General features: G+C 39.9%; 1 protein-coding gene across 2 annotated transcripts; it reads right to left on the minus strand.

The window, feature by feature from the left end:
• RPP40 (ribonuclease P/MRP subunit p40) lies at positions 1-27,782 on the minus strand. 2 transcript variants are annotated; one of them, XM_084210390.1, is made up of 8 exons: positions 27,509-27,782; positions 9,786-9,930; positions 8,835-8,903; positions 6,710-6,805; positions 5,438-5,563; positions 2,065-2,263; positions 1,019-1,153; positions 1-271 (listed from the first exon to the last, which is right to left on the minus strand). In XM_084210390.1, the coding sequence occupies exons 2-8, from the start codon at positions 9,901-9,903 to the stop codon at positions 73-75; spliced, it is 942 nt and encodes a 313-aa protein (XP_084066516.1). In that variant the 5' UTR covers positions 9,904-9,930; positions 27,509-27,782; the 3' UTR covers positions 1-72. The 2 variants fall into 2 exon arrangements, with proteins under 2 accessions (XP_084066516.1, XP_084066515.1); XM_084210389.1 differs by lacking the exon at positions 27,509-27,782 and adding an exon at positions 11,885-12,058.
• Positions 27,783-27,949: the final 167 nt, after the last annotated feature.

Here is a 27,949-nt window from a genome sequence, read left to right on the forward strand (position 1 = left end):
TACAAAAAATATTTTATTAGTTTTCTGTCAGTGACAAGGGATTATTAGAGAACTTCTTCTGTGGACATAACTTTATGGAGGACAATCATCATGAGCTCCTACAGCCATGTGAAGCCAGTAGTCCAGATTTCTAAAAATGACAAAGTTGTACAAGTTCTCTCCTCCTTTGTGGAAACCATGTTCACTTTCTCTCCAGGAAACAGGGCTGTCTGCAAAGCCATGCACAGTTAAGGTGAGCCAATGTGCCAGTTTTGGTTCGCCAAAATAGCAACTGCAGGCAAGAAGAGAAGATAATCAGTGATTATAATGGAATAGGCAATATATTCAAGTCTACAGTATAAAGTAAAACAATCAATGACACACTTCAGTGAGAAATTATGAACGTTAAAAAGTTTAGTCCATAATAAATAAACTTGAAAGGAAATATTCAGAATACATTAAGGAACAAAGTAAGATTGACTATCGATTACTTCTATCATAGTTTTATACATGGCAAATCTGCAAGTTGTAGCAATTAGAAAAAGTTCTAAGTTGTACAGTACCAGTTCTGACTTTACTACAGCATGCACTGTCTTTCAGAAAATTGAAAATTTAATGAGAACAATTGCTATCAGGGAAGAAAAAAGACATTGGAGGAAGTAAAGTAGTCTAAGGCTATGCTTGACACAAATACTTTTACCACCAGAGAGGAAATAGATTATGAATAATCAAAGCCAGATACTATCCATGCCACGTTTTAAAAACGCAGGAGCACCATACAGCCAGTTTCTCAGAAATTCAGATAAAAACCAAAGTCATGACTACAATGCAGGGCAGGCTTTTTCAAATTCAAGGCATTCAAAATTGTCTTTTACATTTTATACTGATGTCAAGCTTCCAGTTAATTTCCTAATGAAAACAGAAGTCTACATTTATATATTTTGCTATTTATTTTCAACTGAAAAGTATTTAAAAGTGATTTCAAACAAGAAGCGTTAGAGTACAAGTGCTATAGTAATGTGTTTCTGTCAGTCCTTACCACAGCTGTTCCAATAACTGAATAATCTTCTCAGGAATTATAAAGCCTGTGATTGTGCACAAAAAAGCTTTTTCCACCACTGTGTTGGGCTCAGGACAGCAATAGGTTGATAAGAAGCTGGAGGATTTGTTGTCTCTGGAAGAAAAAACAATAAAGTAACTGAAATAAATATGCTTTAAATATTCTATAGGATGTCTTAGTAATCAGAACTTGTACCAAACAAGTAGGATCTATGTATATCATCTAAATTAATGCCAAGTAATTAATGACCAAGCAATCAATACAAAAGATCTCATGGTGCTATGGGTTAACCCTGTAAGCACCCAAACACCAACAGCTGCTCCCTCACCCATTCCCACCTGGAACTGAAAGGCTAATGGGAGAAAACCCATGGGAGATAAAGACAATTTAATAAGCAGAGGAAAAGTTCCACACAAAGCAAAGCATGCAAAGGAATTAATTTACTACCTCCCAAGGGCAGGCAGATGTGAAGTCATCTCCAGGAAGGCAGGGATTCTAACTGACTTGGGAAGACAAACGCTGGAACTTGGAACATTTCCCACCCATCCTTGCCCCAGCTTTTGCTGCTGAGCATGTCACCATATCCTGTGGTGTAGGATATCCCTCTGTTCAGCTGGGGTCTGCTGTCCTGGCTGGGTTCTCTCCCAGCCTCCTGCCCAGCCCCAGCCTCCTTACTGGCAGGGCCATAGGAGAGACAGAAAGAGGCCTTCAGACTGTGCAAGCCCTACCCATCAATAGCTAAAACATCCCTTGTTATCAACTCTCTTGGTCACTGATCCAAAGCACAGCACCACACCAGTTACTGTGAAGAAAATTCACTCTATCCCAGCCCAATCCAGTACATATAGGTACCCCTAAAAACACAGATAAAATCATTCAAGACTTACATAAACATTTAACTGCATAAAAGACTCTCACTTATAAAACAGTGTCTGTCTTAATTTTTATTCAGCTATTTCTTAAAATAAATTGTGGTTTTCCTTACTTAAAACATTTTTAAAGACGAAACAAATTCAAGTACTTACAAGCTAACTTGATTCAAAACAGCACCCAGCCATTCAAAGAGCTCCTCTGTACTGCAGGACTCCTCTGGTTTTCCTTGTAGATCATTACTTTGTAACACTGGACACTGCAAGTCCCTTAAGGTGCTGAATGTTATTTTTGGCTTCAGGGCCTGTATTTGGTTTTTTGAAAAGTATGACATCAATGTTGTTCCCTCTGCACCTTAACAACACAGCACCACAAACAGCTGTTACGAAACTACTAAACAAAAGAAGCAATGAATACATGAAACATTTGTATATAAACAAAAATATGCAGTGTGAAACTGCTTGTGAGCTTTTAATCCATGGCAGAACCTGAGAATCTTCAGCTTCCTTATCTTCTTGGAAATAAAACTTAATGCAAGATTCAGCAACTTAATACAGCTCGGTAAATTTGCTATTTCACTACGAAGTGTAGATTTGCCAATAGACAATTCAAGCAGAATTAACTGCGTGAGTAATAAAATAAGCTTGTTAAAAAGATGAACTCAGAGTGTTCCTGAAAAGGAACAGATAAAATGGAGCAGGAATGTCATCTCAGAACAGCATTTTCCCTGAATAATAGAAAAGTGAACATGTGATTAGAGATTTAAGAACAGATTTATCAACAATGTCAAGAGAAATTCCAGAATAATCTGGAGCATAAGGACTGAAGAGAAAAGAAAAAAGAGAGGGTAAAGAAATCAAAATACATCACCAATGTTGCTCCACTAGAAGAAAAAATTCATCCCTGCTCTCCTCTCCCTGATAACTCTTCAATGCAGTATGGCTGTAATGTGCCTCGATGGACTTGTGGGAGAGCCCTAGTAAGAGATCCAAAACAGCAAGTACCTAGACTAAAGAACTAACCTAAGCAGGCATATTTTAAATTCAGAGATATTACCAAATTGCTTTTGAAGCAGGAAGGTAATTGATATGGAATAACTTCTCCTAAATTTCAAATTCCAGATAATAAGTGCTATTTTCAAGAAGTAACAATGGGTGTCTAGGAGACCAAGAAATAATGCCTTACTCATGAAAAGTCTAAAGTGCAGAGGAACATTTAGATACCACAGAAAAGGCATGTGTAAACAGCAGAAATTCAAGAATAGGGTAGAGCTCACTGTGGAATACTATATCTACCATCTTCTATCAGAAAATATGGACTGCCTAAAGTCTATCAGCCATATTTACATCATCAAGGACAATCATTTGGGGGAGTAGAAAAAGGACAGTTAAGCTCAATTTTTTTAGTCATTCTTCAAAAAAAGGTTGTTCCAAAGGGCACAGTGACAAAGACTGAATTCTTCTTAATTCAGTATTTTTATAAAGATATATGTAAGTCTGAGGAGTGCCAGAAGAGATGATCTTACTTACATTCTATTAGCCCTTGTTAGCCTAACAGGTTCAAATAATGTATAATTTTGCCCTAGAATTCCTAGAAAAAGATAGAAAATGATACATTTTACATGTCTGCTGCATGTGGGAGCCTCAGCTAGAGCCCTAAATGCAGGAAATCTCAAAGACTACAGTCAGACCCTAACAGAACAATTCCTCTAGCTACAGCACAACTTTTTATGTTAGCAGCAACCAGGCACATCATCAGAGCTTTCCAGAGGCCACTGAATTTCATCCAATAAACATATAAAATTGTGATAGAAATTACAGCAATAGAAAAAAGATTATATTGATTCTGTCATTAAAGACATATTCCCTTTCCCTGTTCTTCTTGGTGCCAAAACCACCATGTAGGAAAACTGGGTATGAAAACCAAAAATCCTGCAGTGCTGGCCATAGCAAGAAACACCAGATATCAGTAGGAAGGCTGAAAGCACAGTGTTCACAGAGGACACAGATTCTCTTCACAAAACACAGCCCGCTTTTTCCCTTACAGCAGAATCCACACAATGTCTCATATCTATTAATAAAAACCTATAAAAGTTTTATTTTTGTCAGTACTAAGGAACCAATAGTCTTTTGTGTGCTATGAGCACAAGATTCTTGCACAGAAAGGCATTCAGGTTTAACTCCATATTCAGGAAATTATTGACCTGACCTGTTTTGGGGATGTAAGAAAGTGAGGGAAAAAAACGCTATTCTTCCTGAATGCTGTTAGCATGGGCAGCAGCAAACATATGAAAAATAGTGGCCCTAGAGGTATTTTGCTCTCTGTCCAGGGTCAATAAATCCAAGCAAGCTGAGCGTGAAGATCTGCCACCTCAGTTGGATTTATGTCACCATTTATGGTAGCAACAGCCTTCACTGTGACTCTTTCCTGAAGATTACAAGGACGGGAATTGCAAGCCTTTAAACAATTTCTGTATGACAAACAAGGAAGCATCCTTGTCATATGATTAGTACTTAGAAAGGGGGAGGGGAAGCATGAAGGAATAAAGTGAAACATGGGACACTCCTAAAGGAGCTTGTAAACAGCTTCTGTTTCTCAGATGAGTTAACTCCTTCTCAGACTTGGCCTTAAAGAGCCAGGAAAAATGAACAATACAAAGAGGAGATGGGAAAGCACTCTCAGGGACCTTTCTAATATAATTTCTCCATAGTGTGGAGACTCAAAGCAAAACAACACCAAAAAGCTACATATCTGTGATGAAGAAAACCATGTTTTTCAGTACAGACATTCGCGGTTTTCATCAGTCCCATGCAAATGCTACATATCCCTACATACAGCCTGTTCTGAGGTAATACAAACAACTGGGGACTTAAAAAATTTTCCCTCAGAGGAAAAATACTTGAGTCCAGAAGAAAAAATAGAGCAATTAGAAAACAGCAGATAAACAAATAGAAGAGGATTATTTGAAACAGTATAATTTCTTATAGCAACCTTTTACTTGGCTCCAACCTCAAACAGCAGTCTGTGTATCCCGGTACATGGCACATGATGTAAACAGGGAATCTGTACATGTCCTGTAACTACTGAGGAAATCAGAGTTCCCCATCCTAAGTATGTAACTGGATACATAACTTATGTGTATTAATTAAAAAAATACAAACCAAAAAAAGAGTACTGATAATGGTTATGTATGTCACAAATTTATAAAGAGGTAGCACCATCAAACAGGCAAAGGTTTGCCAGAAAGCCTGGGTAACACAGAGAAAGGAAATGAAACAACTCCAATATATCTCCTATGAATCACTGTTGTCCTCCTGAACTGAGATGTTCTGTGCACAGGAAGTAACACCCTCCCCACCCCAAACAAATAAACAAAACAAACAAAAAATCCCGCCCATACACATTTTAATCTAACTTTTCCCTCCACTGACAATGCATTTCTACAATCACTAGAAAAAAACCAGAAAACTAAAAATATTTGGACTTCATGTCAGTTGCATTTTAGTTTTGCTTTTGGTTTTTATTTACCTGTATTATACCAAGCCAGTAGGAAGTCAAATTCTAAAGGTTTCTTTTCTTTCAAGGCCCAAAGCACTCTGTTATGTTTCTTGCTCTCAGGGTGAAAGCCAGCATCAGTCAAGTCAATAGTGATAACTGCAGAAAATACACAATAGCTATTGGTACCCAATTAAAATAAAATTTATTATTAAATTAGAAGAGCACAAAGAAACCAAAGAACATTAAACTTCCTCTTTACATTTGCAGAATCTTTACGAAGTACTTGATTATGCAAATATGACTCTCCATTATGTAAATAAATATTCACCTCTTTATTTTGATATATATATTTTGATATAATCTGGAACTGCTTTCTCGTGACTAGAGGGACAGATTCCTCTTGAAATGGCATTGACAGAAGTCCCTGAACAGTGCCTTAAAAATATCTTGCTAATCAGGCAAGCTATTAGCTGTAAAAAAACCCCTACAATTTCTAACAAGTCATGTATACAGAATGACACTTTTTCAATAGGTTGGCTTTTTTCCTAGGTGAATTGTCCCATGCAGGACATAAGTTATACTTATTTCTCAAATTGAAATTTCATTATATATTTTGATGATCAGAATGGTAAAATGATGTCCCATTTTGCCAAAATACTTACTAGAGATGACAAGTTTCCCCTCCTAAAGTTTTTATGTAACTATACCTATCAACTGCTGCAAGTTCCAATACATTTGAGATGGCACAGTGTTCGCGTTTGGGTTTTTTTGTTTCCTAAAAAAACAAATTAATAAAATTCACACTCAAGACGTCTCCTCTGCAGCTGTTAAAAAATTATGTTTTTCAAGTACTTGGTACATAGAGATTACCATTTTAGATGTGTGAAACATAGAACAATTCTGCCTTTCAAACATGCAGCCTTGGGTCAGGCTCTTCACTGATTTTGTAGTGTACACATTTTAAACACCTCCTTAATCAGTTTAAAATTTTCTGACTTAAATCAGAAGATATAGACACCATGCAGAGTATGCAAAAATTCTTAAGTACTACATCACTCCAGTAGAAACAGCAAAATGAGAACCCTTGAAATTAAAAATTTTATAGAGTACTGAAAAGGTGATGTATTTGTGTCCTTAAAGCTGCTTTACTACTTGAAGAAAAAGTACTTTCTCTCTTCAGGCAGTCCTTGTAGCTGCATCTGGAAAAATATAACCTAGACAACAACTAATTGTAGTGAAAGGGAAGCTTCAACAGCTGAACAAGGTGCTTCTTAAATAAGCCCTGTTTATATAAATACTTACTATATCGCATTACTTTTTTGCCTGAATACCGAGAAGGGCGACCTTGCAGTCCAAGTTCCTCATAAGTATCCTTATCCACTGAGAGAATTAGTTTACCTATAAACAAACCAAATTTTAATAGAAATAATCTTCTGCTTGGTCCCCTTTGAAGTCTTTTGAGAACTGTATACCTTTTACAAGGTTAGCTTCAGATCAATGGTATTACTAATGTAATGCAGACTCCTTAGTTCCAGTTAAATGGATTACCAGATTAATCCTTAAAAAAAAAAAGGCTATAACTCAATTATTCTTTTTTTATCAAAGAGGTCTTGTGAACTAGAGTGAGAAAAGCATACTATTATTCCTGAGATAGTCATAGCTTTTTTACTGTACTACTCAGTTCATTGTCTCCATCTTTCCTCCATTCATCCTGTAGCACTTGCTGTGTCATTAGCAGAGCACTACATTGCACAAGGGCCTGATTTAGTAAACATTCATGCTCAACATGCACTGCTCGACTAAATAAACAAAAGCAGTTCCTCCATGTCCACTGGGACTACTAACACTGAGTAAACTACGCCTGCTAGCGATGAGCTGATACGTGCTGGAACAACTCTGCTTCTGTGCTCATAAACTAGATCTGGCTGCTGCTGCTGCTTGGTACAGAGCTTCACACAAGAGCTCTCTCCCCAACACAGTGCTTGGGTTCTATTGCACAAGGAACAGCACAGCACAGAACACAAACAAATAAGACTGCAGAGGAAGAGTTCAGACAGTGACATCACCAGGAACTGCAACATTGCCTCTTCAATAATTGTGCAGAGCTTGTAACACTTGTATCACACAAACTCCATCGCTATCAAGTATCCTTTTGCCAGGACTGTGCTAACAGACATACAAAAGAATTCTTCTGAACAATCTGAATTTACTCATGCCCTCATGGGCACTTGTCATATTACAGCTTCTTAGGCTGGAGGGCAGATAGACCAGTTTGTATTTCTATTATATTTTATATACTGTAAAACAGAAATAAGACAATGTAATTGAAGCTCAAAATAGCTTCATTTTCTCATCTGAGATGTGGGACATTTTATGATGTCTTTCCATAAAACTCTGATACAACTAAAATTGACTTTTAACACATTACATAGTTCTCAAGGAACCACAAAATCCTCACAGAATCATTAAATTGGGTTAGAAGGGACAGTAAAAATCATCCAACTCCATTCCCTCTACCATGGGCAGACACACCTTACAGGTTGCTCAGGACCAGGTTGCTCAAAGCCCCATACAACCTGGCCTTGAACACTTCCAGGAATGGGGCATCCACAACTTCTGTGGGCAACCTGTTCCAGGGCCTCACCACCCTCACAGTAAGGACTTTTTTCCTAATATCCAATCTAAACCTACCCTCCTCCAGTTCAAATCCATTCCCCCACATCCTACTACCACATGACCTGTTAAAAATTTTCTCTCTGGTTCACTTTCAGGCCCCCTTGAGGTACAGGCAAGTGCTCTGATACTCCCCAGAGCCTTCTCTTCCCTGGGTCTCTCAGCCTGTCTTCACAGGAGAAGAGATCCAGCTCTGTGAGCATCTTTGTGACCTCCTGTGACCTCCTTGTTCCAGCAGGTCCGCGTCCTTCCTGTGCTGGGGACCCAGAGCTGAATGAAGTACCCAAGGTGGGGTCTCATGAGAATAAACACTTAATATTTTAAAAGTGTTTCTAAGCAGTGCTGATAACTTTCTTTTTTGATACAAATTCTGTCTTAAAGATAGTATGAAACACCAAGTTGGAATGCAATGTTTTTACAAAGACTGCAATCTTTGGAAAGATTGCAAAGCAATTACGTAGCAATTGCAATTATGGTTGAAGCATTGACAATCTGACTATACAAAAGCAAAGGTCATTTTTATTGTTTTTTAACTTCCTTCAGATGAAATAAATAATTTAACAAAATGAATTAAAAAAAAAAAGAGCTAAAATTAGTATTTTTTCCAATTCACATATATTTCTAACAAAGTTGGCAAGTACAGTAAGCATTATTTTCCAGTTTACACCATTCCAAATTAAAATTAAAAAACAATCAGAAACAACCCAGACCAAAACTGACATGTATTACTGAAACCAAAACAAATCCCCCATACCATTTGGTAGCAGAGCTGCAGTATTATCTTGATCAATTTTTGTCTTATAGGTAAGTGCGTAGCATGAACCTTTAACAGTAAAGCAGAAAAACATGAGATTACACAGTCTGTAAAGACAGACATGACAACATAAACAATTCACTTCAAGACAACCAAACACGACAAACACCCTCTGAATCACTCTCATGTTTTCATAGACTAACTTTCTTCCACCTTCTCAAGCAAAATGGCATTGTTATTTTTTTTATAAACCCTGTTCTGGCAATATTTTAAAGGACCTATAATAGGGACAATGTTAATAATACGCCCTGATATGAAAACATTTTCTTTCCTTCCACCTGTGAATCTCCCCAGTCATCAAATGGAAACCCCATTTTTTCCCAGACATATTTTTATTACCAGTTCACACAAAGACAAGGTGGCCAGGCAGAGGCTGTATCTTTCTTTGCATCCTCTTTGCTCTGACTGGGTAAGGATGAGCTGTCACAGCTCTCTTAGTGAAATATAAAAAAATAAGGAAGCATATATTTCTCTTGCCTGCTGTGAAGCACAGCTCAGCACAGCTCTGTGTTGAAGTATGAAGGAACAAAAAAGGGAGAAGGAAGATTTCTACAAGAATCTCCATAGAAGTGAGGTGTAGAAGAAACAAGTGTGAGAATACATAGAAGCCTTCTTGATAGCTGGCTTTCAGAATTGAGGTGGAATAGAGAGAAATTTATAAGGAAGAATCACAGGAGTTTTGGACCCAGTGAGTGCAAACAAACATTGTCACACATAACAAAGCAGAAAAAAGCATATGAACAAATTAATGAAGAATTTGCTTAGTACTTTTTCTTTCCTTCCTTTAAAACACTTCACAGAATAAATACTAATAAGACTACTAAAAATTTTGCTGTGCTATAAAATAAGTTCATTATGGCTGTGTTAGTTCTGTTCTGATTTCCTGCTTACCTTTCTTCACGAAAGCATCAATGAATTCATGAGCGACCAATTCATGAATGGGTAAATTCCTCACCAGGTAGTATTCTCCAATATCTGCAATTGTGCTTTTCAGCACTTCAGGTAGCATGCCACATTCCGGGATCAAAAAAGACACCTATTAGGAACATATTTGTAATGTAAATCCTATCTTGTTCTGAAAAAAAACCCAACCAAACAAAACAACAAGAAATGCAAAAGAAAACCTTTACTTTCAAAGATGTACCAGTATATTATGTTAAAATGAGATGGAAAGAAAGTAATATCAGGCTACTGTCTTCAAAATGTATCAATTTTCATCATCTCTAGGTACACTAAATACATTATTTGGCCATTTGGTTTTTTGTTTTGTGGGGGGTTTTTTTCCCTTTTTTTTACTATACAATAGCATTTGATGTATTATGTAAAGTCATGATCTTACATAGCATGAGTTAACAGAAGATCTCGTTTCACATCATTACACATTTCAGCTTGATGTCGCACAGGGACACCTCCTTCAGCCCTTGCTGGAGTACTTGTTGAAGCAGTTGTAACTAAAAATGTAGGCTAAGTATTTCTGTAATCTTAGTGGAAAAGCAAAGGCCAAAGTAGAATCTTCAATTTACCTTTTGCTTAAACCTTCCCCATATATTTTCCATAGACCAAGAGAACCCTGAAGTCTAGCAGAGCAGGGAAAACAAGGTAATATCCAGCAAGTAATACATAGGCAAGTACGAAGCTTCCCAGGCAGCACAGTCTCCTTGCTCCCCACTCCATCCCCCAAAAAAACTTCTTTCCCAAAGCTCTTGGAGAACAGATGTGTATCTCCCTTGGCACACGTGTTCAAGAGATGTAAGGACTGACAAACAAGCTGCCTTCCACACCAGTAGAAAGTTTTCTGATTAGCTGCTAAAAATGCTTCAGAAATCAGAGACAGTTAACAATTAGCCTATAGTGTTACAGGGTGTGAGAAGAGGGTTATGAAACAGGGTCCTGCCTGATTGCTGCAAAATCACAAATTTTCTTAAGGAAGGCTATTCTTTGTTGTTTGGCCTTAGTACACTTTCAAGCCTAATCAACAAGAAAGGAGATTTAATCCATGAAACAAGAGTACAGCTAACAAGCTTTAAGTGAAGTCCAAGTCTCTTTGTTAACGTTTAGGGTTGGACATGTTTCAGTGATCTCAGACCTAGGGTTTGGTTAACAAAGCTTGGGGAGAAGGATGTACCACTGATAGTGGGCAGACAGAGCACAGCATTTACAGGCCACAAAGACATTTAGCAGAACTCCCAAAATAAGTAAGAAACTTAATAAAACCAGCAACTCTGCTGAATCAGCTCTGAGAGGATAAAAGACAATTCCGGCAGGTGGAGAAGGCGGCCACCGACCCCAGAAACCCCCTGACTCCTAAGCAGAGAAAGACTGAGATGAGGATTAATCAACATGGGAGACTCATTTACCAACAGAAGACAGAATACTAATAGGAGAACTATGTAACTTGTAGCCAATGAACACTAATTCCTTTGTTTGCTAAAATGTATAAACAGTTAAAGTTTTGATAGGTGGTGTGCTTGGCTTGTGGAAACCTCCGCCTTGCGCCCTGCGCGGAATGAACGATGTCTCCTTTCTACTCTAGACCCTGCGCCTGTGTTTAGAGAGCTCCTAAACCGGCACCATCACCGCTCCCACTGGCTCCCCCCGCTCCTCCTGCCCGCCCGCTCTTCGCTCCCGGAGGAAGGAAAGAGTTTGTTTCTCCCGTGCTGCGCGAGACCACAAACACAGAGGGGCAAATTTGCCTTGGTTTTTTATTTTTTTCCCTCCCCAAAAATGAGGGGCGCGGACCACCTCTGGCAAGGACGGAGGAGCCCCCACAGAACACCGAGCCTGGCGCGAGCGGGGTACCGGCAACGCGCCCCTGGAGCGGCCGGCAGGCAGAACCCCCGGGACATGCGGCGTGGGCAGTTCCGATCCTTCCCTTCCCTTCCCTTCCCTTCCCTTCCCTTCCCTTCCCTTCCCTTCCCTTCCCTTCCCTTCCCTTCCCTTCCCTTCCCGGGTCCTGCCGAGGCCCGGGCCCACTCGCTCGCGCCACTCACGCGGCAGCTGTAGGCGTGGTCCCGCACGTGCGCCGCGTGCCGCGAGCGCGGGTGGCGCGCGTGGCCGCGCTCGCACACCAGCAGGTGCCGCGGCGCGCGCCCGAGCTGCGCCGGCAGCATCCCGGATCCCGCCCGCCTTCCTTCTCCTCCTCCTCCTCTGCCGCCGGCCGGGAGCTGCCAGACGCGGCGAGGAGGGCCGGGAAGGGGCCGTGCCGTGAGGTCACGTCCGCCGGCTCCGGCGGCACAGCCGCTTCCGCTGTGGCGGCGGCGGGACCGTGGCGGCTGCTGCCATCGCCGGTTCCCTACCCAGCGCCGGTGGCCGCTCGGGGCTCTCGGTCCCTGCGGGCTCTGAGCAGCCCCGGCACGGATGGGACACCGAGCCCGCAGGAGCTGCGTTTGCATCTGCGCGGTGGTTTAAGCACGGCGGTGGTTCAGTGCCCGGAGGGAGCTGGAGAGGGACCTTTTCCACGAGCCTAGAGTGACAGGACAAGGGGCAATGGCTTCAAACTGAAAGAGCATAGGGTTAGATTGGATATTAAAATTTAATTCTTTACTGTGAGGGTGGTGAAGCACTGGAACAAGTTGCCCCGAGAAGCTGTGTATGCCCCATCCCTGGAAGTGTTCAAAGTCAGGCTGGACAGAGCTTTGAGCAACCTGGTGTAGTGGAAGGTGTGTCTGCCCGTGGTAGAGGGGATGGAGCTGGATGAGCTTTGCTGTCCCTTCCAACCCAACCGTTCCGTGACTCCCGAGTAGCCCTGCAGGCTGAGCCAGGCACGGGGGGCTGCGCTGCCGGGCCCCGGGGCGCCTCTCGGGACGCTCTGCTCGGGTCAGCAGGCACCGCACAGGGCATGGAGCGCGACCCTGCCTGGCGTGTGCTGTGCTGTCTCACCGCTCCTTCTGTACGGTGTATATCTCACACAAAGCACGGCAAAAATGTTCCCGCTTTTCCGCCTTCCCGCAGTGCCAGTCCCCTGGCTTCGTGGCTTCCAATTTAATTTCAAACGGCACCGAGCAACTTTCTGGGTAGGTGCCGCTTCTGTGGCCAGCACAGTCGCTAAGTGCAGCGATTCTGGCTCGCTGGGCTGACTCAGCCCCCCTTGTTTCTGGGCATGAGTTTTCCGAGCTCCCGTGTGCTGCAGGGACACCGGGACACCGCTGCGGCTGCTCCGAGCTTTGAGCCCCGCACCGAGGTGAAGCCGCGCCTCGGGAGCTCAGCGGCTCCTTAACGCCCTGGAGGAGCGCTGAATTCTGCACTGCCCGTATGAATCAGATTGATTGGATTATTACCAATCAAAAAAAAAAAAAGGGGGGCTGTGTAATCGCAGTAGCCTGCTGAGCACGCAGGCGTTAATGGGGAAGGAGCGATATGATTGATATCAGTTGTTATCACAGCCGCGAGCAGGAGCCTCTGCGGGCAGACGAGCCTCGCACTGCGGCGATCTGAAAGCCTGCGCTACTATAGGGGTGAAAAGTTCAAGCCTCTGATCAATAAGCCCAGAGAGTCAGGCAGGAAAATTCAGCTACACTCAAAGCAGCATGTGAAGGGTTTTTTATTGTTTGTTTGATTTGATTTTTTTTTTTTTTTTTTGTCGGGGGACTGTTTTTGTGGGGGTGTGTTGGGGCCTTTTATGAGCTTCTCTATGCTACAATTTATGCTTTCTGCTGGGGATATGAATGGATGGGAAGAGAATTGAGGAAAAAATATGTTAGGGAAGGGTCAAGAGAGTCAAGATTCATGGTTGCATATTCAGTGTTAAGTCAGTATTTTATGGATTCTGGCAGGAGTGTAGGTCAGTGCAGCACAGTGGAGCACAGAAGGATTTGCATCACTGTTCAGTCAGTTTGGTTCATGTGTCAGGCAATTAATTTTAGCCCTCCCTTAGTTATAGATATTGGCTGTCCTATTATAGAGCATGTGTGTTTTAGAGAACTCCCAGAAGACACTGAGCTACATTAAAAAACCCACTTACAAGTCCAGTAGTCTGTGTTGTAACATACAGAATTTCCCTATCTTTAAGAGACATAAATCATGTATATATATGTGTGTGTATATACTAATTGTGTGTTAATGCTGACATTTTTATAATCGTTGTAACAGTTTTATGAGTAATTTGGTATGGGATTTCTTTATATTGTAAAAAAAAAAAAAAAAAGACCTTTTAAACTTTAAATGCTTTAAATAATTTAAGATGTAAAGCTATCACAATTTTCCTAAGGATTTCAAACCCGTGACAGGGTAATGCAGTTTTACAGCAATTCAGTTTCTGCATGCTTCAAGACAGTTACAGGATATAGTAAAGAGGAAAGGATTGCCTTGAGGGAACTTGTGGTAATAAGCTGGAATATGGAAGGATCTCTCAAATACTTCCTGGGACTGGTGAAATTCGATTTTGTATAAAATGACTGAGTTTGGAAAGAAAAGTTGGATCTTCACATTATGTACAGTATCTCTTTTTGTGAAGCCCAGCTGCTTCTTGCATATACTTTTTTCACTATGGAAGAACAATCTTAAATGCTGGATTTTCTGATTTTAAAAACAACATTATTAAAATACATAGAATTTCATTAAATTAAATCTAAACAAGTATTCATCACAGAATTTTCATATTGGTTTGTGTCTTTAAGATGAATCAAAATATTTTTCTTTTCAGTCACTGTTTTTTCTTTCTTAAATAGTGTTGACTGCAGAAGAGAAGGAAGGAAGTTGTCTAAATCTTTTAACCTTGGCTATTATAATTATTACTTGTCAAAACCTCCGCTGCTGTGTTTATCTAAAAATAATAAAATGCGTAAGACTGAAAACCATCAATTTACTTGATCAGCGTCAAATGTTTTTTTCTTGTGGAGGAAAGTGGAAAGGTGGTGAAGATGTGGACAGCTAGCTTTATACTCTGTTTTTTACATACTTTAGTCCATATATTCAGAGCAATGATGGACTGTAAAAAAGGTCAGACTTGTTCTTTAAGGAGCTTACAGACAAAGCTCTGCTGAGCTACTCCCCAAAGCAGCCATTCAAGCCAGAAGATCAGTGAATGCTAACCATGGACCATGTCGTTGGATTTGGTTTAAAATGCCATTAAAAACCCCCAACCAACCAACCAACCAAGCAACCAACCAACCAACCAACCATCTGATCTGTTTTTCTTGGAGTTAAACCCTTGGTAATCTGGGAAACCTCCTACTCACTCAGTTTTGCGGTATTACAATGGTAGAAGAAATGAGAGGGTTGATTCCTCCAACATGGTTCTGGGGAGCAGCAGTGTGTTTCATCTCTATTCAAGCAGCATCATGACCTCCACTTGCCTCCCAAGGGTCAGATTTTGTCAGGGCCCTGCATGATACTGGGGAATTTTCAGGCACTTTCTCTCTCCTCCTAAACAAGTAAATTGTCCTTCACATTATGGCTCATATGAGGCACATGTACTCTGTTTCCTATTCACACTTCCTTGCAGTAGGTAACAAACTGTGGCCATGTTCCTCTGGTTGCCCCTTCATCTGCTAGGAAACATCCTAGGGAACACTTCCAGACCCACCTCGACCTTCCATGGGCAATAAAGATGTCCTTGTCTCATAACAAATGGGGAAAATGCTGCATTTTCCATTGCTAAGGTCTCCTCTCCTGGCGTGACAGTAACAGACACCATTTCCCCTCAAACTGAATGACCAATTAACACAGTGGTGTTAAACTCATTTTAGTAGTTTTGTTCTCAATCTGTACATAATTTTCCCAGTTATATGAGCTGGTGTGATAAAGGATATTAATTGTCCCTGCAGAAATTGTCTTGATAATATCCTTAGAGCATTTTATTTCTAGTAACATTAGTGCTGCTCCTGGGATTGCTCCAGATCACACCGTTACTTTAATGCACCATCATGAAGATACAGAATGCAAAGCAAAGAGAAAACATAACTAAGCTTTCCTTCCTGTCCACATCTTAAAGAAAAAAAGAAAAAAGTGTGGCACAGAAATTTAAAAGTAGGTTGCATTTTCTGTTAAGATCAGTGCAGAATACTTCCTTCCTGTCACAGCTCAAGCTTCCAGGCTGCTTCAAGGAGAGGATTTGCCATTTTCACCAATAAATTATTATTCTTATTGTTATTATCATAATCATCATAATCATTATAATCATAATAATCATCACAATCATAATAATCATCATCATTATCATCATCATTATTATCTTTATTATCATTATTACAATTATAAGAATAATTAAAATTTATATGTAATATATATTATATTGTATATATGCTGTATACTATTTAATATATTTATATATTATAATATACTATAATCTAATTATATGTTTATTATCTTTTATTATTATAATTATAAATTAATAATTAAATAATAAATCAGTACTATTTCTGTTGTTCAATCTTTCGTGTATTACTGCATATTATTAATAAGCCTTGGGATTGCAAGGCCACTGGCATTTTTCTCTCACTAAACTGTTTCTCTGACATACCCAAATTATGAAAGGTCCTGTGCTGCACTTCACAGGAGTGAAAAGTCAAAATCTTGTGTGGGGCTGGCTGTAGCTGTTTCCACCAAGGATGGGTGCCAAAGTTTGGTGCTGCCAGTTTAGCACAGTATAATTTCAATCACCTTTTGCAATGCAACATCAGAGCCATGTGTTGCTGGTTTCAAGCACAGCAAAGCTGGAGATGGTGCCAGCAGAGGAGGAAAGCCACAGGGAGAGGAGCCTGTTCTCTCAGCCAGCTGGAAGCCTCTTTCTCTATGGCTGGATGGAGAGTCTGCCTCAGCCACCCTGCCTGCACACAGGTTCTCAAAAAGCAGTTGCTGGAGTGCCTGCATTCACTATTTCTCTCCCTAATATTACCTACGAAATCAAGCAACAGAAACTGTGTAGTATTTAAAATAACCCAAGATGGAAAAAAAGATACAAACCCACAAACAAAACAAAACCACCTTCTTTGGTAAAAGTAGTCTTTTCAGCAAGATCTAAATGTTTATGGACTAGAGTGGCATTACCAATTGTACATTTCATTCATTTGAGCAAGATTCAAAGTTTCAGCCTAGAAGTACACTAAAAATATTCTCCCTGCCCTCACCTTCCAACTGTGTTGATGTTAAACTGGCTCATGGGAACAATGGAAGCAAGTTTTGTTCAGGAGGTATTTAAAGACTACTTGAAGGTTCCTTCAAGGTAAATACACACATATATATGGCTATAAACACATGAGAGTAATATGGGAAGCCAGGAGCACAGGTAAGGGTACGACGTAGAAGTGTGTTTGTATATGTGAGCTGAAGCCCTAACTACAGGCATGAAGTTATTGTTTCCCTCTGGTCCCCAGGGTTTTGAAGACTGGAACCCTCCCAAGGACCTTTCCTGGGAGCACCTTTCCTGCAGACTTAAGATGTTATGCAAGCAGCCTGTTGTAGTCTCCTTTCTTTTTTCTATTTTTCTTCCCTAGAATATTCGTACTCACATTCTCATTTACTGGTTTTTTTTTTTAATCTTCTGCATTTTTAGGGCTTGTTTTTGTTTGTCCAGAATGACTTTGAGGTCTTAGTATTTCTTTTTTTAAGATGATATTTCGAATGAAATATTAAAAATTCTACTTTGAAAGAACAGCAATCTCTGGATTTTAGTTTAAACCTAAATTTTGGTGAATTTAAATCAATTCTATTTTCTATAAATGCAGTTTCATCCAAGCAACTGGGCAAAATGTGAAATTTCCTCCATTATTTTTTCATGCCTAAGTGTTAGAAAAAAATTTTGAATAAAAGCTCTGCCACTGCAAGTGGGTCTTTGCATGTACAACCCATTCACAGAAAATCGGCTGCTGATTGCAATGATGAGAAGGAAAATTCATCTTTAGTACTTGTGCCTTTGTATTCTACCTTCTAGCAGGTTTCACTCAAATTAACTTCTTCCTGTAGTTGCTGCTTTGTTTGGGAATGCAATAAGGAACAGGCAAATCCATGCCTGGATTTTTGATTTAGGCAAAAAATCCAGACAAGAAACTGTACCATCCATTAAATCAAGCAAACAGCAAAAATTGGATCAGTGTGAAAACATGGCATCTCAAATAAACTTTTAGACTTCACTGGTTGCCTGGAGAATTAGAGCTCTCTGCAGGACATATTGAAAGGTGACCACCTCACTGCATTTATCCACTGCACTTAAATGTGAAAAATAAAGAAGGCAATTTGCATCTTGTTGCAGCTGAGTGACAAAACTTTATGGGTCTTCCTGTCCTGTAACATGAATCAAGAAGTGACGACTACATGGATTCATTTGTAAACCATAGTGATAAGACACCCCCCTGAACATATGGCAGAAGAGAGACAAAGAATTTTGCATGGAGTCATTAATCTTCACATTTCAAAGTAAGACAGGCATCACATTTAAATAAAAACACTCTGCCTTTGGCCAAGATAAATCTTTTGCTCTTGGAATGCAAAGGAAGTGATTTCTGTTGGGGAATGAATGCATCCTTCTTGTGGGAGAAATAAGAAATGCCATTTTTTCTTCATTTGCCAGGATAACTAATAAAATTAAGTGAAATTAAATGCAATCTTCAAGGACAACAGGCAAAAAAAGGAAAACTGAAAAGGAGAGAAAATTACTGCTGAAATAGGTCTTTGAGGTAATTTAGCTTTTTTAAATCACTGAATCCATTTAATTTTCACAACGAAAATTAATCCATTGCTCTTAAAAGTCTTGCTCAGTTCATGAATTCATTAATCCCCCTTGGTTTTTAACTTGCTCCTCCTTGTGTCTCCAGCCTGATTAATAATTCAAAAGATAACTAAGGGCTCAAAAGATTGGTTCCCTAAGACTAGTCTGGCTAATCTTGATCCTGTTGAGTTATCCTTAGATTTGCAAGTTAAATGCTTGGATGGAAAGGGTCTGGGCAGTGCTGCTAATGTGACTAGGAAATAGTGGTATGTACAGGAGAGGGACAATAACAACCAGAAATCAAAGCAACGAGTCCAGTGGGATGAGTGGGCAGTGATCTATTCACTGCTGTTGGGAAGAGGGTAACATAGAGCAGTGAAAACTTTCTGTTCGCTTCAACTACGCTCAGGCACTTCTGTTTCTTGGATGGGAGAGAGAGCAGGGTGTGAATGGCACCACTTCTTCTTCAAGAACATCTTTATTTTGAAAACAAAATGTCTTCTTTTAACTGAATTATTTTCAAACTCCTTACAGTGTGACTTCCTGAAGTATTTTCAAACTGAAGTGAGTCCTTCTGCTTCACGGAGTAAAAAGACAAACAAATCCGTTTTGGCACCATTAGGTTGCATTCACAGTCTATCACATTACAGAGACATTAGAAAAGATGTACTGAACCACAGAAGTAGCAGCCTTTAAATGTCTCCTCAGTTTGGGAGTGAAAACAAATGGGAGACATGGGATTTGTCTTTGTTTTAGTTGGATATGAAAATGGAGACAGAAACAGAGTTACAGCAGATTAGTAGTCCAGATACCGGCAAAGGAAACATATTTTGCTAAACTTATTCTTAAATATTTATTGTATGTAGATGTATTGAACTATATATTATCTGCAGATGGCTTGTAAAAGGAATGGACCTGAATTGTGCCAAGCCAGTAGGAGCAAAAAGTCTAAAATAATTTTATTAGGGTTGCAATTCCAATTCATGGTGATATGAATCATGATAACATCCTTTGGTAATGTTTTAATGTCATGATCACACACTACTTACATGGCTGGAGGACTTGGACCTAATTTCCTTCAAATTACAAAGAATGCAGGAAGGGAAAGGATGGCCCTGCCACAGAGGCAAGTGGTTTTCTAGCCTAGAGGGACTGAATTTTATTGCTGCTCCAGACATTAAGCACCTGGCAGTGCTATGCAAATTGCTCAAACTAACTTGGCTACCTAATGCACACTGGTAATTTTCTACCCCAATAACCCGAGCAGTCAGATTTCAGAGGTACTGAGCTCCAGCTGTAGTCAAAAGGAGTGATGTGCTGAGTCAAAGAAAAATCTTCTATTCTCACAAGCAATTTTCAAAGTCAAGCTGCCCACTTCCAAAATGAGCACTTTCAATAAAGGGACGCTTTTCACCTTGACCTCTCTGCAGCTCAGCTCTCTAATGCTAAAAATCAGGAATATTTCATCTCACAGTAGTCTACTGTTTCTGAAGCACCTGAAGATACTGAGCACAATGGAGGATCCCGTGAGGAAATCCAGTCACATCTCCAGAGCAGGACTGGAATACTGTTCAATAAGTCAGGCCTGCAGCAACACTTTGAGCAATGTGGAGGAAAGCAGTGACAACACCATTAAGTAGCTGTCTATCTTGTGTGCTTAACGAGACAGTCCTGAAAGAAAAATGGCCTAAAGATGCATAATTAAAGGCTGTAACCTTAATGATGGGCTCAAAAAAAAAAAAAAAAAAGGGCTGCATTAAGGTTATAAAGGCAATGTGACTTCAGGCAATTTTCAGTGTATTGATGCTTGAATCTGTATTCCCATCATTCTTTTAACATGGATTTTTTTGGTGGGTAATTAATATTAGGCTCTGTTCTATTATTTAGGAAAAAAGTAATGATACATTGATTTGATGAAATGCAGCATATTGCCTGTTGAAATGTGGGCACTACAAAAGAATACACAAAGTATATTTTATTTACCTGAGTTTGCAGGATAAGGTTTATGTGTATATGTGTTTAAAATTGCTGTTGTTTAACACAAACTTGAACTAGGAGCATGGAAATTGCCATAGGTTCTTGAAGGAGCAGTAGGAGCATGCATGAATTTGTGTGTGAAAGTAGGCATAGAACTTCAGTGGCTCTGCTAGTATCATCTACCTAATTAGGTTCATACTTTACAATGCTTATAACATTTTATAACATCAGCTTGGGGGAACGTTTCCCAGTCCCACAAAGCAGTGACTTTGCTGACACAGATACTTAGAATTAAATACTTGCTAAAATTACTTGGAAGCTTAGGTCAAATCATTTTACCTGAACACCACACCAGAATCACTGCAGTTTGTTCAACAATTCTTTCCTATACTACTACTACTACTACTACTACTACTACTACTACTACTATTACTATTATTATTATTATTACTATTAATAATAATAATAATAATAATAATTTTAAATTATTATTTTTATTATTTTCTATATGATGCAGATGCAGTAGCAACCCTGACCTCATGTTCACACACCTTCTCCTTCATCCTTTAACCAGTGATTGTCTTTTCTTCGCCCCACCCCAGGCTGCAGCATGTCACCTCTTGAAGTGTGCTAATGCACCCTTTTATGTTTGTTAGATTACTGCCCTGACAGGATCATGTGTGCCTTGCATTGAAAAGCTTCAGCTCTGACTTGCTTCAAATAGAAAGTCCTGGTTTTAGGATGTTTTCTGATTTTAAAATGTTTGATAACACTGGTTCCATTTGTGGGACAGGCGACCTTCTGCATGTTATTTCAGTTTTTCATTTTGTTGCTGGAGAGGAATGTATTTGCCATCAGATGAAACTGAAAAGCAATGGCAATCAGCCACACCACCAGATGGAGCTTCTTTTCTGCCTTTCCTGCTGAAGGTGCTGAAGCTCTGGAACTGAATTCATTGGGACTGTGGGACTTTACCTGTTTTTATAGTCAATGAAATAGAAAACTCTCTTTCTATTTTTATTTCTGGTGATGCAGGACTAAGCATCCCTGCATTCATAGATGGCTATTTCAGCAATTTTTAGTTGTGTACTGTTAATGACAGCTATTGTGCCAGTCCTTTGCTTTTACAGGCTCAGGCTCTATCATGCAGTCCTGTTTCTTGTTCATGCACTTGAGAGTTTTCAAGTACAGGTTCACTTCTTAGAATGGCACACTAATATCAAAAGAGCACATATTTCTGCTCTTTTTTTCCTTACTGTAAAAAACTGTTAACATTCTTCAGAAAAGCAAATCTCTCTGTATCCAGCCCTAATAATCTAAACATAATCTATTTTATTTGCTGAAATTCAACTCTGAAGTCTCCTTGTGTCCTTTTAGCAGTACTGTATTGTGTTCCAGATTCCTAGTCGCTGGTTTATATATACATCAAATGAAGTTGTGATGTTCATAAGTCATGAGAATCAATATAAATGACTGTGATAAACATTCTCTCTCTTTACAGAATATACTCTATCAGATACCTGTTTTGCTATCTGGTATCAATAGCTGAGCTATTGAGAACTGACTGTAACTGAGGCAGTCTGGGAAAATGCAGAGAGACAGGGTTGAATTTATTCCTCTTTTGACAGTGTGAAAAAACCACACATTCAAGCCAACAAATTTTAACGTAGGATTTATACAGCAAAATTGCTTGGAAGCCTATTCCCATTTTAACCCAAGAAATGGGACTGATGTACAGCTTACCCAGCTGTGACTGCTGGACTGAAAATCTTGGCCTGCAGTTGCCAGGAGTCATTGGAACAGGCTAGATTGCCCAACTCTGTTTTCCCAAAGGACAGGGAGGTACCTGCACTGAAGAGGTCAGGTTAGTGTTCCACTGTGCCACGTCAAACACAACTCTAAAGACCAGCAAGGTTTTGCCAGCCGACGTCAAGAAGGTCCTTCTGGCAAGTTCTGGAGGGACCAGCTGGCAAATCCTGTTATCCTGGGAGAGACCAAGGGAGTTCATGCCACTATTGATTTTGAGTGAGCTATGCACCTTGCTGCTTGTAACGAAGGCAAACACAAAACGACAAAACTGAATTAATGTGGGTACAAGTTCATGTTGTTTTCCATTTTCGTGTTGCATTTCCAATGGGTAAAAAAATCTAATGCTGTAGTGGGGGAAAAAAGGAGGGGGGGAAAAAATCTAATGACTCAGGTATGTAATGTTCATGTGCTAACAACTCAAAAAGGTGATCTAGAGATGTGTTGTTTTTTCATGTTTTATATCCTTTCCAGCAGTTAATTTTGGAGGGTTTGTGAAGCATTTGGAATTTCTGATTGTTCTTAGACAAGAGGTAAACATCTTCTGTCGGAGTAAGTTTCCTTACAGAATTTTAAGAAGACATTGGGTTATGTTTTCCAAAGGTAGGCTGCTAGGTGGTAGGGCAGGAGCAAAATCCAGCATCTTAAATTAGGCAAGCAAAAAAAGTTAATTATTTTCATATTTTGGCAATAGTTGTGGGGGCAGAATGCCCTTTATATCAACCTACTCTGGGTAAGACTGAGCTTCTTCTGCACTGAAGTCCAAAGCAATATACTAGCATAATGTAGGGCAAGAATTTGATCAAATTATTCTTTTCCGAGATTGGGGGAAAAAAAACCAAACCAAACAATCAAACAAAACCCCACATGAACATAGAGGTTTTACATGTGAGAACCTGGATCCTAGTGTTCATCAGAAACTTTTGAAAGAGATGCGGTTCTGCAACTTTCTGGAGATCCACATTAAAACAAACAAAACCCATAAAACAAAACCCTTTTCAACTCCTATGCTGTGAATACCCTTTGGAAGCTGTAACCATTTTTTCTCACTGGCAATTGAAACTTTTCCTTTACAGAGACTGTTTATTTGAGTTAAATAGTTGAAATGCAACAACAGTCCATAAGGAAGGCAGGATGACAACTCGTACATGGGAGGGGGTTTTCATCACCCTATAATTTGCTGATTAAAAGATTGACAAATGGCCTAAGATTTTCAGTGTACCACATGAACATAGGAAGTTTAGATAAATACCTTATAAATACAAAAAGTATTAAACCAATCTTGACTCCTTTATGAACCACAAGACCAAAACAATACTTCTGAAATCTTAGAGAATGGGAAGCTTTTGTGCAACATGGTTTTGTCACAGTTAATGCTAGTTTCATTTTGAATTTAGAATCCTTTGTGTCGTTACTATATATTTACTTGTCATGAAGAATGGCCATGATTTTATATCATATCTAGGGAAATCTTGGACCTACTGAAATCAGTGATAAAACTCCACCTTCAAAGAGGTCAGCATCTCACCCAAATGAAGAGACTTTCCCTGCCTTACTGTCAAAGACTTGGTATTAGTAATTGAAAAGGATATTCAACACCACTACAGGAAACACAGCCATTGCTGTAGTTCAGAAAAACTGAATAAGTGTATTTCCATGCATTTAATCTCATTAGGAACATCAGATAAAAGTCTGCTGAGACACAAAAAAACCCTATACAGCAGAGATCTCTAAAAGTGCTGTCTGAGAGACTCAAAATTCTAAAGGGTTTTGCTTGCTGGGCATCGTGCAAAAATTACATTTAAATATTTGTATTTAAGATTTGGAAATTAAAGTAATCACTTCCCTCTATTTTCTTCCATTTCAGTACTTTTGCCATTATGGACCTAATGAAAGCCTTTTTGAAGTACAGCTGCTTGTTTTTCCTGCATAAAGAAGAAAATTAGGTCTAAAAATCTGACTTCTGAATAATTTCTATTCATGTTGTATAGACCCACTGAGTTTTTTATTCAGTGTATGACCATCCTCATAGACATAATAAAATCTCACCCTTATTAGAAACACAGAGAAGCTGGAATTTCATGTGGGATAGGGAGTGTTATTTTTGGTTTTTTGTTTGTTTTTTTTTTTTTTAATTAATAATTGAGGAAGCTAATAATATCCTTGCTGGAATTTTTGTACAAAAAACATGACTGCTAAAACTGGGATAAAGGGCTACATAATTTTCAAAGCAAAGCAAGAATATTGTTTGAACAAATGCTGCTAGCATTTGAAAAAGGTGGTATTAATTTTGTGTGTGAACTGTGATAATCCCTGCCTATTTCTAAATCCCTGTAAATTGTTTCATAGGGCTTAGGAGTTATGACTCATTCACATTTTCTGACAAGCTATTGTCATGGGAGATCTAACACATAAGTAGGAAATTGAAGAGATCTGGCATATTTGAACTAGGTACATCTAAAAATTGAATACTTTACCTTGGACTAGGTGGAAAAATCTGCTAGCTTTGGGTTTGAAAGTTGAAGGTAATATTAAAAGAAATTATGAACAGTATTTGAATGGGTTTTACATTGTGTGGTTGAGTTGAATCCACAGATTCCTCCAGTTACTTGACTCTGGGTGGCTGCAACAAATATTTTCATATTAATTTTCTGTTCAATGACAACAACTATCAGGCCAAGCAGCTCGACCAATTTATCAAGCTCCATATCAAATACATCTCCAGCTGAAAATCCCTGATCTAATGACTCCTGATAAATACATTCCCATGCCATAACAGTGAAAACTGAAAAGCAATACCATGGATTGCTTACCAGTGATTTTCACATTCTCTTTTTTTAATGTCATTTTCAGTAATCATCTTAGGATGCAAATGCTTCTGCAAAATGTGTGTGCTGACTCCAGGATGGGGTCAAGGTGGGCTGTTGTGGAACAAGAAGCAGGGAAATGAAAGAAAGTGCTGTGTTGATCTTGTGTGTAGTTGAGAGCCCTAAACATATCTGGTCCAAGCTCAGGGAATGCAAAAAGCCTCATGGCTGCTAATAATGCAATCTCTCTTCTACTAAGAAATCCCTCAACTTTTATCACAACATTTTCTTTAATAGCAAATGTGATAAATAGTACTTAGAAGCCTGAGACCTGGGTTGCACCATTCTTTTAGGAGAAGACATTTTAAAACACGTAAGAGAACACTAAATGCCTCCTTAACTAATGTCCTCTGGCAGGGTTTGCTGTGTAGTTGAACATTTGTTCCAAAGGTTTATCTGATTATAAATTATGCCTTTCAAAATGGTAGCAACTGATTCCCACTAAAATATGAGTTTGTGTGCTGTTAATTGCCTGATTTTAATTATCGTCCTCCAATATGGATTCATGTTGGCTTAACTGCTTTTGCTTATTTTCTATGAATTGTAGTTCTTTTTGCAGGCCTGTCTCCCAGTTATGGAACATATAAGAAATGTGTATTAATTGCTACCATATTACTTAACTCTTATCAATATTTACAGTTGTTTTCTCTTTTTGCTGTCCCTTATTTTGCTTAAACCTTTCACATTACTCTGAAATTTCTAGTAGTCCAAATGGTTTTGCCTTACGAGCAAATGGCACAATTTTTTCCTTTTGCTGCTTAAAACATTTGTTAATGATTTGGCAAGCTGGGATAGCTTCCACATGAGGAAGTAAGGGCTGGTTTCTTCATTTCTGCTTTCCTCACCGTGTAATAGATAGCACATCAAGAAATTAAAGTAGCAGTGTTGTATTTTAGGTAAGGGCTCTTGAACGTATTTGAAGTACTAAGCACACTTATCCCACACATTATCTATTCATTTTTCTTCTTTCCAGTTTTCTAATTTGAGGTGCCACAAGCCTTAGACAGGCGAGTGAGGAGGTGTCACTCCCAGGCACGAGTAAGAAAGTGCTTGCAACCTGTTTTCACCACAGTGAATGTTACTTAACAGGGGAGTGTTTGGGAGAGACCCAAAATTTCCGTTCACTGCTCTGCCAGAGACACCAGCAGGTTGGGAGTGATGATGCAAACAGGTGACACCAACACCTTTGCTGCCACATCCAGGAAGAGGACAGTTGTGTTCCTCCTTCCTGTGCTGCACCACAGAGCTCAGCTGAGGAACTCAGGACCACGGTCTGTTGGTTCAAGGTGCTGAAATGGTGGCACAGCAGCTCCCTGGGAGCGGACAAGGCAAAGGAATGCTCCCATGGAGGGTTTAGCCAACAGCCTGCCGAACATGGCAGCTCCCAGCAGAGCTGGTGATCAGCAGCTGATGGCAAACTGGGGCTCATCGTGTTCTCCATCAGCACAGCGGGCGCCAGCCAGGCTGTTTGTCCTTCGTTCCTCTTCTGACAACGCCCTAAACCAAACGCCAAACAAATGTCGAGCAGTCAGATCAATCTGGCACTCCTGAGGAACTGCTCGCTGTGCAGATCTTCTGTCAAGGTGTAGCAAGAAGATCCTCACAGCAGTGTCTGCTAAGAAAACTGTTTGGTGATGTTCCTGCTGCTTTGACATTCATTCCTCTGCGAGACCCAGACTGCACACTCAGTTGAACTGCAGCGTATTCACTCACACTGGGAGGCTGCCTTTTGGCAACCAGACTGATGCTAAAAATAAAACAACCTATGCAAAACAAACAAAAAAACCTCCTTGCTAAATCCATAGCAGGAATATGTTGCTTCAGAAAGCGCTGGGTTGTCTGCACAGGCTTTTTGGTGTCTCTTCCATGAGAAAAAGAATGGAGGGAAGTTTAATAATGTAGTATTTTTGCAATCATCCATGCAAATCACCCCAGACAATAGCTGTGGCACGCACAAAGTACAGAACCAAGTTTGGAAACTTCTCAGATACAGACCTCATCCTACTTTTAAAAACATGTTGTTATAAGGATGCTGTTTACTATGGGTCATGCCTACAAAATAAAACTGAGGGATACAATTTCTCTTTATTCATTTAGGGGCAATGCCTGCATTTTGTTTTCCCTTCTTGATTTTCCGTTTTTAATTGGAAACTTTGGAGATAGCCTGGACTTCTGTGCACACGTGTGTGCCTCCTGAGCCTTTGGGCTTGATTTTACACAAGTAACAGTACAATTAGTACCGAATGTGGGTTAAAAAAAAGAGATTTGCTCACAAAACACAGGGTGCTTTAAAAAGTTAATGCCTTTGGAGTTTGTTTTACCTTTGGGGTTTTGTCCTCGAGCTCTGGTGGTCTCAAAGATTCTCTCTGCAGTTAGGATGGGTGGAAACCGATTTACACACAAAAGCCGGGGGGCTCACAAACTCCCAGCAGCAGACGGGCGCGGCTCACGGGCAGCGCCCAGCCCTTCTTACACCCCGGCCGGCGGAGAGGGCGGCGGCTCAGCCCCGGTCCCGAGGGGCCGCTCCACTCCCACCGCCTCCCGTTCCCGGAATGGATAGAACTCCTGGGTGATGCCAGCCTGGGGGGACTCCTGCTTAATCCTGACCCTCCGGGCTCTTTCTTCGGTGAACCTCCGACGAGTGGAAGTCTACGGTGATGATGATAATAATAATAATAATTAAATAATTAAAGGAATAACGAAGCAGCCCCTCAGCCTGGGTGTGCGGGGCGGGGCGGCGGGGGGACCCCGGGGGGCGCCTC

The sequence above is a fragment of the Fringilla coelebs genome (genome assembly GCF_963513975.1).
Source record: "Fringilla coelebs genome assembly, chromosome: 1".
NCBI lineage: Eukaryota > Metazoa > Chordata > Aves > Passeriformes > Fringillidae > Fringilla > Fringilla coelebs.

Coding starts and splice junctions, on each gene's coding strand:
- RPP40 (XM_084210389.1), bottom strand. CDS start 12,004: ATGCTGCCGGCGCAGCTCGGGCGCGCGCCGCGGCACCTGCTGGTGTGC. Junction 6,806..8,834: donor TGCAGCTCTGCTACCAAATG/GTATGGGGGATT, acceptor GTTTGTTTATAG/GTAAACTAATTCTCTCAGTG. Junction 5,564..6,709: donor CAAAAAAGTAATGCGATATA/GTAAGTATTTAT, acceptor TATTTTCTGCAG/TTATCACTATTGACTTGACT.